Genomic DNA, 14,423 nt, shown 5'->3' with positions numbered 1-14,423 from the left:
AGATGATGTATGTTCATGTTTTCAGCTAAAGTAGTGTGATGTTTAAAAGAAAACGCAGCATAACGTTACATTACGTTTACATCACGTCTTCCTCTGTGAGTCTATTGGCTGGTTGCAAAGTAGAAATCTGATCATTGCCTGACTCATGTAGACCCAGAGTTTCCAATTATCTGATTACTCAAGAGCGTGTAAACCCGTTGATCAGATTACTGACAAAATCTGATTTTCTGCAGTTATCGGATTATTGAATTCATGTAAACGCACTCAGTGTCTAAAATGGACTCAGCCCACTGACTCATGGGCTTCTTTGCATACGTGAACACACCAAACTAACTCAGACCCTCTAAATGGCCCCAAAATGAATTGAACTGAACTTCGGTTCGTTTGTAGCTCATTTTGCGGTTCGTTCGATTTGTGCATTGTGAAAACGAAACGGCCCCAGTCTGCTTTTGCTTTGCTTTATGGTGAAGACCAGTCTTCCAGCACTTCATCAGGTAGAAACAGACCACCAAGGATCATTTATAAGGTTCTTCGACCAATCATTCCAGTCTGGCCAATAGAAGGGCAGCAGGTATGTCTGGTGGTTCCTCTCATCACCTGAAAGGTCAGGTTTATCAGAGAATGCTGCCCACTTTGCCAGCACTGCACACACCATAAGTGGAGTAAAAGGGGTCTGAGTTATAATGGAGTTGTGGTCTGAACAAGAAGTGGTCTGAGATCTCAAAGGACCAGAAAGAAAACTGAGTCCTCTTTATAGTTCACTTACATTGTAAACACAAAAAGAACTGAGGTCATTTGCAGTTGGTTCCCTTTCAGGTTCACTTTAACAGAACTCAGTTCGGTTCCTTTGAAAAGAACTATAGGTGAAAATACCCTTAATGAACGAGGATACATAGCGCTTTTTACAACAGGCATTCTCACAAATGCTCCCATGCACTTTACAGAAAAATCCAGGTCCAAAGCTCCCATGAGCACTGGAATGAAAAACTCCCTAAGAGCAAGAGGAAGAAACCTTAAGAGGAACCAAGACTCAAAAGGGGAACCCAACCTCCTCTGGTCAGCACTGGATAGCAAACAATAACAGCAGAGAATGAGATTTGATACCGAAAAGGGGAAAAGCAGGAGAAGTAAGGCCTATGATTAGAAAATGCAGCAGTATCAGAATCTCTTGTTTACTCGACACATGAGCAGTTTTTCGAAGTTCTTATCCAAAGGGCGGTTCCATATGGCACTAATAATGTCCTTGCTGACACTGAAAAGCTGCTCACATGCAGCACTGGTTCAGCACAAGTTGAACTTAATAAAGACTTTGCTGTTAGGATGAAAGAAAAAGCAGGGGGCTGATCAAATGGGGGGCTCAATTACCGTAGAGAAGTAATGAGTGCATTTACATGTAATAATCCGATCCATGATCAGATTTCTGCAGTTATCCAATTATTCAAATGGTGATGTAAACAGCAAACTCCAATCTAGAAATATGATTAAGAAATCCGATAAAAAGAGCTGGATTTTAGCTCAGTAATCGGATTTCTCAGTGCATGTAAACTCTTACTCTGATTTCTTTCGTTTTTTTCAGTCTGTGCATGTGCAAAAACAAACGGCGGTACAGGAAATAAACGAGCAGTGTTGCCACGAGACGCAGCAAAACTCTTTTGGAATGATGCTGAAACAAACTACATGCATGACAAAATGAGGGATTTAAATATTCTTCATCTTCTAGATGATGTATGTTCATATTTTCAGGAAAAGTGACTCAATGTTTTTTTTTGTTTTTTTTTAAATGCCGCAGCATTAAGTTTTAGTTCAAAATTACATTTACATCACATCTTCTTCTGTGAGTTTATTGGTCGGTTGTAAAGCAGAAATCTGATTACTGACTGACTTATGCAGACCTGGAGTTTCCCCACTATCTGATTGCTCAAGTGCATGTAAACACGTTGATTAGATTACTGAAAAAAATCAGATTTTCTGCAGTTACTGGATTATTAAGAGCATGTAAAGCACGCACTGGGAAAAGGGAAAAACAATCGTTTCCTTTTGTGACCCAAAATTGTTTCGTAATTTCAGTAGTTAACTACTCAAAAATGGCAAAAATGTCAAAGAACTACCAGCAAGCCACTATATAACGTAAACTACTAGTTTAAATACATGTAGTTCACTGCTTTCAAACACTGGGTAAACGTATCAGATAACATCTACCATTTTAAACTGACAAAATGAAAACTTCTGTGGTAGAGTAGACACTCCTGAGACTCTTCTGGGGCCCCATTAGCACCCCCATTTTGAGAACTGCAGATTTCCAGAGGACATTTCTTAATTCGGCATGATTAATAATTTTACTGCTTTATAAACCAATTTCAGCTGTGCTGTACATTTGCCATAAACTGCAAATTCATCACCTACCCACAGTAGCAGTGTACCAGTCTCGCACATTACCAAAGCTCCTTGCGCCCTCTGCTGGTCACTCTCTCCCAGCACAACAGCACAACTTAGATCAGAGCAGAGGTGTGCAGAGTAGCCTTATAGTTATTTCCTCATTGTTGACCAAATATTCACATTTATGGCCCAAACTGAAGGCCTATCTCTAAAAGTCATTGTTTGCCCCTGTCTTATAGTGTAGGGCTCCAAATCCCAGTCCTGGTGACCCCATGCTCTGGATATTTTTGCGTTTTGAATAATAAACTGTAGTTGCAGCTGTGCTGTGATACATCAGGAGCCTCGGTGGCTTTTCCCCCCTTTTTTAAAAGCAGCTCATTTGCAATAAACTGCAAATTCTTCACCTACAAACAGGAACAGTGTAAACTCTCACGCATTACCAGAGCTCCAGAGCCCTCTGCTGGTCACTTTGTCAAAGCACAACAACACAAGTTAGTTAACCTTTAGTTAGGAAACATAATTGTACCATATTCCACTACAGTTATATATTTTATATCGCCTGTCTTAACATCAGGCTTTTTATTTTTCTTCTTAATAAAGTTATAAAAATGCAGTTTTCCACTTTTTCCAGGAAACTGAATGTAGTGTACCTTAATTTTACATGACCGTTTTCCAACCTCTATTTATGCCACAGAATTAAACAGCTGTTTTTCGCTACTGTGCCTTTAAGACTGATATATGTAAATGACCTCTGCTTTGATTGGTTGCCTCATTTAAAAAGCAATTCATTGCCCAAATGAGCTTTGACTGATCAGTTGGAAGATTGATGGATTTCTGATTTTAGTTTCATCTGCTCCCAAAACACTTGAACCAAACCAAAGAACTAAAGCGTCCTGAGGTGAACTGGGTGTGTTAGAGCAGGTAGAACACCACAACACGTAGTGCACTGACCGGATATGTTTGATAAAACTCGAAAATTAGGAAGAAAACATGCTACAGTCTTACTTTAATCTATGTTCTAATTTCCCCCACTTTTGACAGGTCCGCCTCTCGTACTGAAACTGCAGCTGTAATCATGTAACATCAGCCTTTTCACTCATAACTTAATTCTAGACCACATGAACATAGTTGTAAGCGCTTGTACTATTACATAATTATGTTGTTAAACACAAGTTTTAACATGGAACAAATATGACATTTTTAAAAAGTTTTCATTTGTATTTATTTGCTTCATTTTTTGGCCCACATGTTGGGAAAAATACATATAAAATATAAACTGTGCTATTACTTTTGCACAGGCCACATTTTATTTTCCCCTCACTATGTTAAATTTGGTGAAATAAACAGTAAAAGCACATTAAAATGTGAACAACTGTGTAGATCAGGTGATGATACCGCCGATGATGGACAAGTGACCCCATGGTGACGTATAAAAACAGCTTGGAAAATACGTTGGAAAAATGGAGTTTAAGAAGTTTGCAGGGTCACACACCAGTAGTCAGCTTCACAGAGGGAGGGAGAGAGAGAGAGAGGTTTGTTAAGAAACTGCCTGTGTTATTTCTCTCTGCTACACACTGTAATGCTAGCTTTACCGCACAGATTCCCCTTAATTTACTTTACGTGAATGGAATTGAAAATGAACGCCAACGTGCTTTGGAACTTCAGCTCACCTCAAAGTGACTCACTGCAGTCAAAAACAAGCGAAAATTACTGGAAGCTGGCATAGAGCTGCTAAGTTAACTCTAACCTGGAGAGAAAGTTCCTCTGATCCTCTTTTACAGCCGGTGTGCAGTATTTTCTGTACAGATCAAGTGTCCCGGTCTTTAGTGGAATTATGAAACCCTGCTGTAACAACATAAAACGCTTGTTTTTCATGTGGACAGTGTGTGGGCTCGGCTTTGGCTTTGGAAATCACTTGCAGTCTGAAGTTTCTCCAGCAACGGCAGTCGTGGGCTGGAGGTTAGGGAACCAGCCTTGCGACTGGAAGGTCGCCGATTCGATCCCGTGAGCCAACAGTACGTGACTGAGGTGCCCTTGAGCAAGGCAACTAACCCCCAACTGCTCCCCGGGCACTGTGGATAGGGCTGCCCACCACTCCGGGCAAGTGTGCTCACTGCCCCCTAGTGTGTGTGTTCCTTAGTGTGTATGTGGTGTTTCAGTGCACAGATGGGTTAGAATCAGAGGTGAAATTTCCCCGTTGTGGGACTAATAAGGGTCTCTTAATCTTAATCAAGTTGCTGCGAATCCGCAGCAGAAGAAGCTGATGAACGCACATTTGCAGCAATGTTTATTATAAGGTCAGGTGAAGTAGCTTTCAAAAGATGTGGAGCTACTCAGTATCATATTATTTAATATGATACTATGATAATATGAGTTTTATTAAAGATTTTCATTAAAATAGCTAATATTAAATAAAAGCATATATAGTAGGTCAAAGTTGCTGTGGACCACATGTATTTTTCTGGGTTGGAATTTTGGGGTGCGATATTATTGATAATCGTGATTTTTTGAACTAGAAAATGTTGCGTTAATTATTTTTAGATATCAGCCAGGCCTACTCTGTAAAGGATGTGTTAACTTACACAAAATTCACAAAATTTTTACAGGGTGCATCACACACATAATACTGTAATAAGAGAATCAGAGTATAAAAATGTTCAGATATATTCCTTTATCAACAGTTTGCTTACAAAATATTTTCTAATACATCAGAGTGTTTGATACAAATGATCAACTCTAAACAGTTTCCAGCATAAAAAGGCACGTTCAGTTCAGTCTCCGCACACTTCTTGTGCGACACTGCAGCATAAAGTCACTGAATAGTGGGATATATTAGGGTTTACATAGAAAAATACACACTGTAAGCTTGTAGTCAGTTTTATAATAAACATGGAAATAATGAAAGTATTTTTAAAATAATAGTTACAACAGTCATTAGCCAAATAGCACAAATTGTTTTCTAGACGTTTTACTAGTCCAGTCGCGACCACATAGCCAAACGTTTCCTCAAAGAAGTGACATTTTTTACGAATATAATTCATTTAAAAAGAAGAATCGAGTCCCTTAACGTTTTAAATAGCATTCGACCCTTGTGTTGTGATTCTGAAGGAGATACTGCATAGACAGATAATCTAAAAACTGAACTAAACTGAAGTGATTTTTTTAAAAAATGTTTTGCACAATGTTGAATGTAGTGCATGTTTCTTTCTTCTAGACCTTTTTTTTCCAAAACAAAATAGAAATCTGCAATGAAAACTCTACATCAAAAGCCGCACATACAATACGTACATCTAACTGTAGCTTTAACGGCTTTGCGAGGTGGATTTTTGGTCTTCTTAAGAAAAAAAATGTATTGGCAAAGTACAAACAGCCTTTAATAAACCCATAAACACATAGGTCTTTCAAAAATAAACCTATTCTTAAATTGGCCCAGATATGTTTGTGTATGTGATTCATCTACAGATAGTCAGTAGTAAGAACTTGAATAAAAGCTACAAAATACTTATAGCAACAATAATACCACCCCCACCCCCCCCATTCAGATAAAAACATCTGAATTTCACCAGACAAAGTGAAACTGAAAACATACAATATGGAATATTTAGGAAAGAAAAACAATAAATACAAAGTTTGGTTACATAGCAGTACATACATTTACAATATACATGACCTTTCGCTTTCTGTTCCTTATAAAGCCGAGAGAGTTCGCTCAGAGGAAAGCAGTTCCAACGCAAAGTCCTTTCTCTTCTCAGCTTCGTTCATTCGAGGCACTTTTCAGAGTCTTTTATAGAAGTGGCTGCTCAAGCCCTTTCAGAGTGACGTCATCATTTGGGGGGCAAGCGAGTGTTCATGCGATATACATAGTGATGTCATCACTTGAGAGTCTAATGAGTGTTCATATGGCATTGTGATATTATTTGTGGTTGGTGTAGTCTAGTGTGTAACACCTCTGCCTTCTATGCTATAGGCTGAGGTTCAATCCCCCACCTGGGTAAACACCCTACACTATACCAGTAAGAGTCCTTGGGCAAGACTCCTAACACTACCATTGCCTACCTGTGTAACATGATCAAAGTGTAAGTCGTCTGCCAAATGCCATAAATGTAAATGTAATTATTTGTGAGTCAAAGGAGTGTTTTGACGTGACATCCGTTGTCATGTAATCATTCTGGAGCCGAATGCTCATGTGATGTGTACACTGTGATGTCATCCTTCGTTGGGCAGCAGCAAAGTTCAGCTGAAAACACGCAAAGGCGCACGCTGGTCCATTTGGCGCTGGGCGTCTTGGCAGAATAATCAGGTGTTTTTCTGGGAGCCGATCATCACCTTAGAGACGAAGTTGACGATGGCGCTGGCCGGCTGCTCGGGGTCGTGCTCGGCGAACAGATGGCACACGTTGTCCATGGCACTGCCCGTTTTCCTGGCCACGAAGCCAAAGATCCTGCAGTGAAGAGGAGCGAAACAGTAAGAATACAGTGCAAAGAACAGTGTGACTGAATCAGAACCAGCTTGACTACTTTAGCATAATAATTGAAGCAGTAAACAAAGAGTTAACAATTTAAAATGAACGGCAAGCCAGAGTTTCAGAATATACTAAAACACAGATGTGTATATATATATATATATATATGTTTGTTCAGATATATACATATATATATATATTATATATATATATATATATATACACAAACACCCCTAGTCAATTTACATGTTTACACAATTACTGCTTATTTGCTGAATTTCACATAAAAAATAAAATATAAAATGTGGCAAGTTATGGCACGTTATATTTATGTTCTATTTTTCCAATATGTTAAACTAAGAAATAGAAACTGTGCACTAAAATTAGCAAAAGAAAAATCCATATTGAAGTTTGTTTCCTGTAGGTATATTAACTTACTTTCACTTAGAAAATCAACCAAACATGTCACTTGACTGGGGGTGTTCAAACTTTAGCACACAACTGAATATAAATAAACAAATTCAAAAGCTGACTTACTTGGCTGAGGGGTATCCGTCCCTCTTCCACCTGTGAATAAACACAAATTTAAATAAATATTTAAATGTTAGCATAAAATTATAGGCAAAATAATCATTAATCATTAATCATTAAACTAATCATTGAATAGACAAAGTGAATAAGCCTACAAGATCTATCTGTGGTAGAAAAACCTACAGTGTTAAAGATGTAACAGTACAACAAATCACACTGGATCCAATTGTATCGTTAAATCTAGCAAGTTAGCATGTGGGTAGTGTGTTAGCTTGGGGCTACCATATTAGCCTGTGGCTAGTTACATCAGGACACTATAAAGCACAGCTTTTTTTTTCAAATATTGTACTTTGATGATGTTTATTGCTCTAATAAACAAAAAATGGAAATATTAACATATTAAGCCACTCCTTCTTTTAGCCCTATTGAAGGACACTGAGACCCCACTGTATCATATCAAATCAAATTCTAAATTTTGTGAATTGTTGCACCTCTATACTGTATATACTGGGGTCATTTTCAGGCTTCAGTACTCACTTTCTCTCCTGAGGGTCCAGAGCGCAGAATATAACGCTGCTGACCGCGTAGTGTCTTCTGAAGAACAGCCTGCGAGGAGGAGGAGAAGAGGGAGAAGTGAGAAGGAGGAGAAGCTGGATTTGTTTCAGCTGGGTTTGTCATTGTGCTGCATGAAGAGAGAATCAGCGCCTCACTTACTTCCTCTGGTTGTCCGTAAGAGTGATGCCCTGCGAGGACACTTTAAAGTGGACGACGGTGGAAGTGGGAGGAGCTTCCAGGCTGAGGACATCTGTGGTGGCTTTCTGCACAGCCTGGAAACCTGTCAGAGACTCCATCTCCACCGAGCCCAGGAACCACACATTACACGCTGGAGAGAGAGAGAGAGAGAGAGAGAGAGAGGAGAGAGAGAGAGAGAGAGAGAGTCCTGTCCATCAAACTGTACAGGTTACTTTAATAGTGTATACACTAATCCTTGTCTGGACCACTGAGATCTGCTCACACCCACCTGCTCCCTGCTTCAGAAGCTCAGCTGCTGAGTTGGTGATGGACTGTGAGGGTGCCTCCACAGCGTCCTCTAGAGGATCTGAAGGGAAAAGCAGAGCACACAATTCAGACAAACAGGTAGTGGAAATTCACCTTTTGAGTTTAGTAAGTAGCTCAGAGTCTGATTACGGTGAACTGAACCTGCTACTGTTTCCAATGAAGGTCATTTAAATACAGGTACAATACTTGTTTTCTGAATACTGCTCACAGTCCCCATGCTTACTGAGATGTTTTATTGCTGCAGGCCAAAGTCCAAGACTTGTAAATGTGTTAGAAATTTTACATTTAAATAATTTTTTGGGAATGAAGGTGGTGTAGTGCGTACCTCTGTCTGGAATGATGAGTTTGCATGGCAGAGCCAGTGGAGTTATGGAGTGCTGATAAACCAGAGCTGTCAGGCTACCTGTAACACACACACACACACACACACACACACACACACAAACACACACACACGCGCGCACACGTTTATTCAGACAGGTTCTCATGACAGTTATGAAAAGAGAAGTTAAAGTTGCTCTGTGCGTAAAAATATATGTGTATACATTCAAATGGCCAGAAGAGGGCACTGTTCTTTGGGATTCATTCAGAGAGCCTGCAGTGCCAGTGGTGTTTTATGATTAGTTGATGCTAGAATAAATACCGAAATAAGGATTATTGTTTTTTTGCCTACAATGGTGAGAAAGACAGTGCAGAAGTATTTATGTGCTGTACTGCAGTCTCATAAACCAAAGGTCAAAAACGTCTGAATGAATGGACAGATAGACGGATTAATGGATTAACTGATGGATAACAGAATGATGGATGGATTAACAGAGCATGAATGGATTAATAGATGGATGAAAATATTTATGAATGCAATTGGATGAATAGATGGATGGATGGATGAATGGATGGATGGATTTAAGAGTATGAGTGCATGAATAGATGGAGTGATGAATGAATAAATGGACAGGTGGATGGGTGGATGGATGGATCAATGGATAGATGATCCATGGATGGACGCTTGAATTAAAGGATGGATTAAAGGATGGATCGATGGAGGGAGTAATGAATGTACAGATGGATGGATGAAATAATGAATAGATGGTGGATTAATAGAGAGATGAAAGGATGGATGGATGGATAGATTTAAGAGTATGAGTGCATTAACAGATTGTGTGGATGAATGGATGAATGGATAGATGATTCATGGATGCACACTTGGATTAATAGACGGATTAAAGGATGGATTGCTGAATGAATGGAGGGAGGAATTAATGTATGTATGGATGAATTAAATAATAGATAGATGGTGGATTAATACACAGATGAAAGGATGGATAGATGAAAGAATGGACCGATGGATGGATGGATGGATGGATGGATGGATGGATGGATGGATTACCAAAGTAAGGCTCGTTGGGAACATCCCTTCAGTCGAACTCCCTTGGGTGTACACTCAATGAGGAAATGACGCACCAGCTCATTGGACATGTCTCCTCCTGAGAGAGAGAGAGAGAGAGAGAGAAAGAGAGAGAGAGAGACAGAGAGAGAGAGAGAGAGAGAGAGAGAGAGAGTCTTAAGTGACAATAAAGCACCATTCACTAAAAGGAGTAACTTAACTGAAAAAGACAATTAAAGGATGTTCACTGAATGTTTATAATAAAAACAGATATGACGATAAATTCGAGTCATATAGCTTCATCTTTCTTTCCTGCCCTTTTTCTTTTACAGCACAAAGAGAGACGTGAGAAAAAGCAGGAATGCTCCACGGGGCATGAGGGGGCAGCATTCCTGGAGTTTTCTCCTCTGAGGTGGCTGAAGAGCACAAAGGCAGCAGCGTTGTGTTTCACTTTCTCAGGGCTCCACAAAAGCCGGACTTAAGTGCAGCGTTGAGATGACGTCATCGCAGGTGGTCACACACGCCTGAAGCTGGAGGGACAGCAGAGGAGCTGCTGTGTGTATAAGATGTCTGTGTTTCTGAGTGTGAACTGTGTCGTTATGTACAGCGAGAGTCCTAATAAACCAGGCGTTCTCGTGTTTTCACACCCGAGGCCACGTCTTGGAACACAATGTACACTGTGCTCTGATTGGCTGAGCTTGCTCACCATGAGACAACGGCAAGCCACGTGTTCTCCAACCAATCACTCCAGCCTTTTCCTACTACTACATGGATGCCATTCTGTTCCAGTTGTGGAAATTGCTAACAGTTTAACCTCCACAAAATGACTGGTTTTACATACATTTTCACTCATCAGAGAAAAATATGACCATTATTTGATTCTATATATGATTCTGTGTAAATGCAGAAGTTTGAGTGAGTGAAAGCTTAAAGAATTCTAAACTGTGCAAGATTGTTTCAGTACAACTAGCGTTAAGCTAGTTAGCAAGATGGCTAAAGCGTTAGCTCAGACTCTCAAGAGTAAAATACTGAAGCTTTGCTGCTTTGCTTGATTCTACACACTGATTTTGTGTAAATAAAGACATTTTTGTAAGTGTGCTCACAGAACAGCGCAGTATACCACTTCATATTAGCAAAACGTTAAGCTAACTAGCAAGAAAGATGGCTAACAAGCCACTTTTGAGTGGTTATGATGGTTCCAGATGGGTCCAACTAACCATAACCGTAAATTCCTTTGGTGATTATTTAGGAGTGCAGTTTGCACGATGCTAATTTGTAAGTTACAAGCTTCCATTACTTCTTACATTAGCATCATAGCTCCAATGAAAACTTAAGCAGCAAACTTCAGCCACCAAATCTGACTTTGCTGATTGACTACACTGCAAAAAATGATATCTTGTCAAGTAAATTATCTTAAATATAGTCAAGAAATCCAATATTTCTCCTGTTGAGATTGTTGTAAGCCTAATTTAAGATTACTTAACTTATTTCTAGACATTATTTACTTGTTTTAAGTAATTTTATCAAGTAAAATTATCTCACTATATTGGCAGGTAACTTCGCTTGTTTTAAGAAATGTGCCTGAAACTAGCAAAATCATCTGCCAGTATAGTGAGACAACTTTACTTAATAAAATAACCTAAAACAAGTAAGATATTTCTGAAAATAAGCTTGATAATCCTATAATAAGTGTACAACCATCTCAATATGGGAAATATTAGACATATCAACTACATTTAAGATCATTTCACTTGACAAAGATACCATTTTTTGCAGTATACATGTCAAGTAAAGAGTATAAATTAGATTTGTTGGCAAACTATTATTTTAATAAAGCATTTCCCAACTTTACTCCTGTAGGTTTGTGTTTTCTCTCAGTCATATCAAGTCCTTCCTGAGCTGATTGAGATGCAGGGAAACACTTTAGCGCTTCTGGGCCTTCAGTACTGGCTTAATCAATGATTTTGTGGTTCATCATTAATATCTGTGTGACGAATGTTTGTCAAAGTTCAGCTCGTCTTCTGTACAAACCAGGAGCCAATGACTCAGCAGTGCAGCCCAACAAAGGCTCCCAAAACCTCCCGCAGGGCCGAAAAGCCGGGAAGCTAGAAAAGCAGGATTGCGGAAACAAAAAGCAGCACCGATCAGGTTCCCTTTCTGAGCCTTGGCTCAGTTATACTCGTCACTCAGCGTAACAAAAGGCCTCTTTTATGTGTTCAGGTTCAGCGGTTTGTCCACTAAAACAAAGATGAATGAAGAACCTTCTAGGACACATCATAGAGACACGTCACAGTCACACCAGCAGGATATGCTCAGCCAGCCAAAGGTCGCCCACCTGCCCGCTTTCAGCCAATGCTTACCTTTCTTGCTCTGCTGCAGGACTGAGGGAGGGGGCGTGGCCACTTTCATAGCCAATCCGTACGCGCCTCTGAAGGAGTGGCTGTCCCGCACGATGAAGCAGCCGGGCTCTTTGTCCTTCAGCACTATGATGGCTGTGTGGAGACAGGAGAGACAAGCAGAGTAGATCAGCTATCTCTATCATGTAAACCAAGCCAGGGGACTAATCCCAGTCAAGATAGGCATAAGGCTTAGAACAACGAGTGCAGAGTATAACTAGTTACCTTGATCCCTTGAGATGTCCGGTTTGTACCAGTATTTTGAAGTGTCCTGGACAAACTTCACTGTTACCTGTTTGCCTGCCAGCACATCTAAAAAAAGAATAGAAAGGATTTATGATGAGCGCCTATAATTATAAAAAGATCTCGCCCTTGTTAAGCACTTATTCCTAAAGACATTCCTGAGCGTGTTCTCACTCTACAATACTTTTAACACGAATTAATAAACACTAGTAGGGGTCTAATACTGTCACAGTGATAGACTGAAGTAGGCGAAAATGTGGTCAGGATAATCTGGATTTAAAAACACCTCTGGATCTTCCATTCTTACTTGTTAAATTGTTAAAGGTAAAGTGTACAGCTGTTAACATTTATTGCTACAGTCCATAGTCAGTAGCTCATTCACTGGAGGGACAGGCACCACCGCACTGTCTCCTGTATAGTATTCATGCAATTACTTTGTATTTTTATACTGTATATCACTCTTATTGTTTTAGTATATTTTATTCTATTATTTATCTCTACTTTCTTTTTATATATTTGTCAACAGTGTATGGCTATTCTATCTATCCATCTATCTATCTATCTATCTATCTATCTATCTATCTATCTATCTATCTATCTATCCATCCATCCATCCATCCAAAACTCCATGCAATGCTATTCCACACTTTTGGAGCTATAGAAGGAAATGATCTTCCACCAACTGAGCTGTAAGAGATCCTGGGAATTTGCACTAAGCGATAAGAGCTTCAAAATGTCATAAGCAAGGCCTTGTAGTCGATGCAAAACCTAAAGGAAGCCAGTGTAAACCAAATAAGGCCAGAGTAATTTTTTTAAACGTTCTTGTCCTGGTAGCACACAAGCTACTGCATTCTGAACTCTTATACTGAATTATTTTATTATCCCAACACTGATACAAATGAGTCATCTGCAGGCCCATCATGGATTAGTTGGTGTGTTATAGCAGGGAAAACACAATAACATACAGCATTGGGACTCTCATTATAACAGTGCACTGGAGCACAAGTAAAATGTTTCCTAAATCTAGCCAATATATCTGATATTTCCCATTTGTACACTGCTGTAAGCTTATTATAGCAGTGTTTCACTTATTTATAGACACTTTATAGGTGTAGTAAGTCAAATTATCTACTATATTGCCAGATTATTTTGCTTGTTGTAAGAAACAAGCCAACCATTTGCCAATACAGTGAGATCATTTGACTTACTAACATTACTTATAACAAGTAAAAATGCCCAGAAATAAATTAAATAAGCTTATAATAAAGTTAGAGCAATCTCAGAAGGAAACATGTTAGATATATCAACTAGATTTAAGTTTATTTCACTTGCCAAGATATCATTTTTTTGCATTGTGGTTCTCCGTCCTAGTCCTGGAGAACCCTGTCCTGCACATTTTAGTTTTTCCCTGCTCTAATACACTTTTTTGAACTGTAGAAGGACTTGTTACACGTCTGATAAGATGCTCAGGCGTGTCAGCGCAGGGGAAAACACAATAACATACAGAATTGGGAACCTCATTATGACAGGGCACTGCAAAAAATTAATCTTGGCAAGTGAAATTATCTTAAATCCAGCCCGTATATCTAATATTTCCCATTTTTATATTGTTGTAAGCTTATTATAAGAATATTTCACTTATTTCTAGACATTTTAACTTGTTTTAAGTGATTTTAGTAAGTCAAATAATCTCATTATATTGGCAGATAATTTTGTTCATTGTAACAACAATCTTAAAATGAAATATTTTACTTATCGCTTATGTTGGAAGAAAACCTTGTATCTCCAAAATGGCAACTTTACAGGAGAAGGAAAAAAACCTACTTTACTTTTAATGTAAATCAATGGAACCAGACATTTTTCCAAGTCATTTTGGTCCATTCTTCATGAAATGTACAGACAATGTAAAGGGTAACAGGCATTTTTAAATTATTGCAAAAACTGAAAAACGACAAAAATGGAGATACAAGGT

The 14,423-nt window shown here is 39.0% G+C and overlaps 1 protein-coding gene across 1 annotated transcript in view; it reads right to left on the bottom strand.

Annotated features, from left to right (window-relative positions):
• Positions 1-5,027: 5,027 nt before the first annotated feature.
• LOC118825771 (tensin-3-like) overlaps positions 5,028-14,423 on the bottom strand; it is an 89,181-nt gene continuing 79,785 nt past the window's right edge. The window contains 10 exon segments of the mRNA XM_036596579.1: positions 5,028-6,817; positions 7,376-7,405; positions 7,907-7,975; positions 8,084-8,252; positions 8,391-8,468; positions 8,754-8,831; positions 9,816-9,834; positions 9,836-9,912; positions 12,173-12,304; positions 12,434-12,520. Of these exon segments, the coding sequence (XP_036452472.1) occupies positions 6,673-6,817; positions 7,376-7,405; positions 7,907-7,975; positions 8,084-8,252; positions 8,391-8,468; positions 8,754-8,831; positions 9,816-9,834; positions 9,836-9,912; positions 12,173-12,304; positions 12,434-12,520 (884 nt within the window). The 3' untranslated portion in view covers positions 5,028-6,672.

Source organism: Colossoma macropomum, unplaced genomic scaffold (genome assembly GCF_904425465.1).
Source record: "Colossoma macropomum unplaced genomic scaffold, Colossoma_macropomum, whole genome shotgun sequence".
NCBI classification, from domain to species: domain Eukaryota; kingdom Metazoa; phylum Chordata; class Actinopteri; order Characiformes; family Serrasalmidae; genus Colossoma; species Colossoma macropomum.
This window is presented reverse-complemented; position numbering and strand designations above follow the sequence as displayed.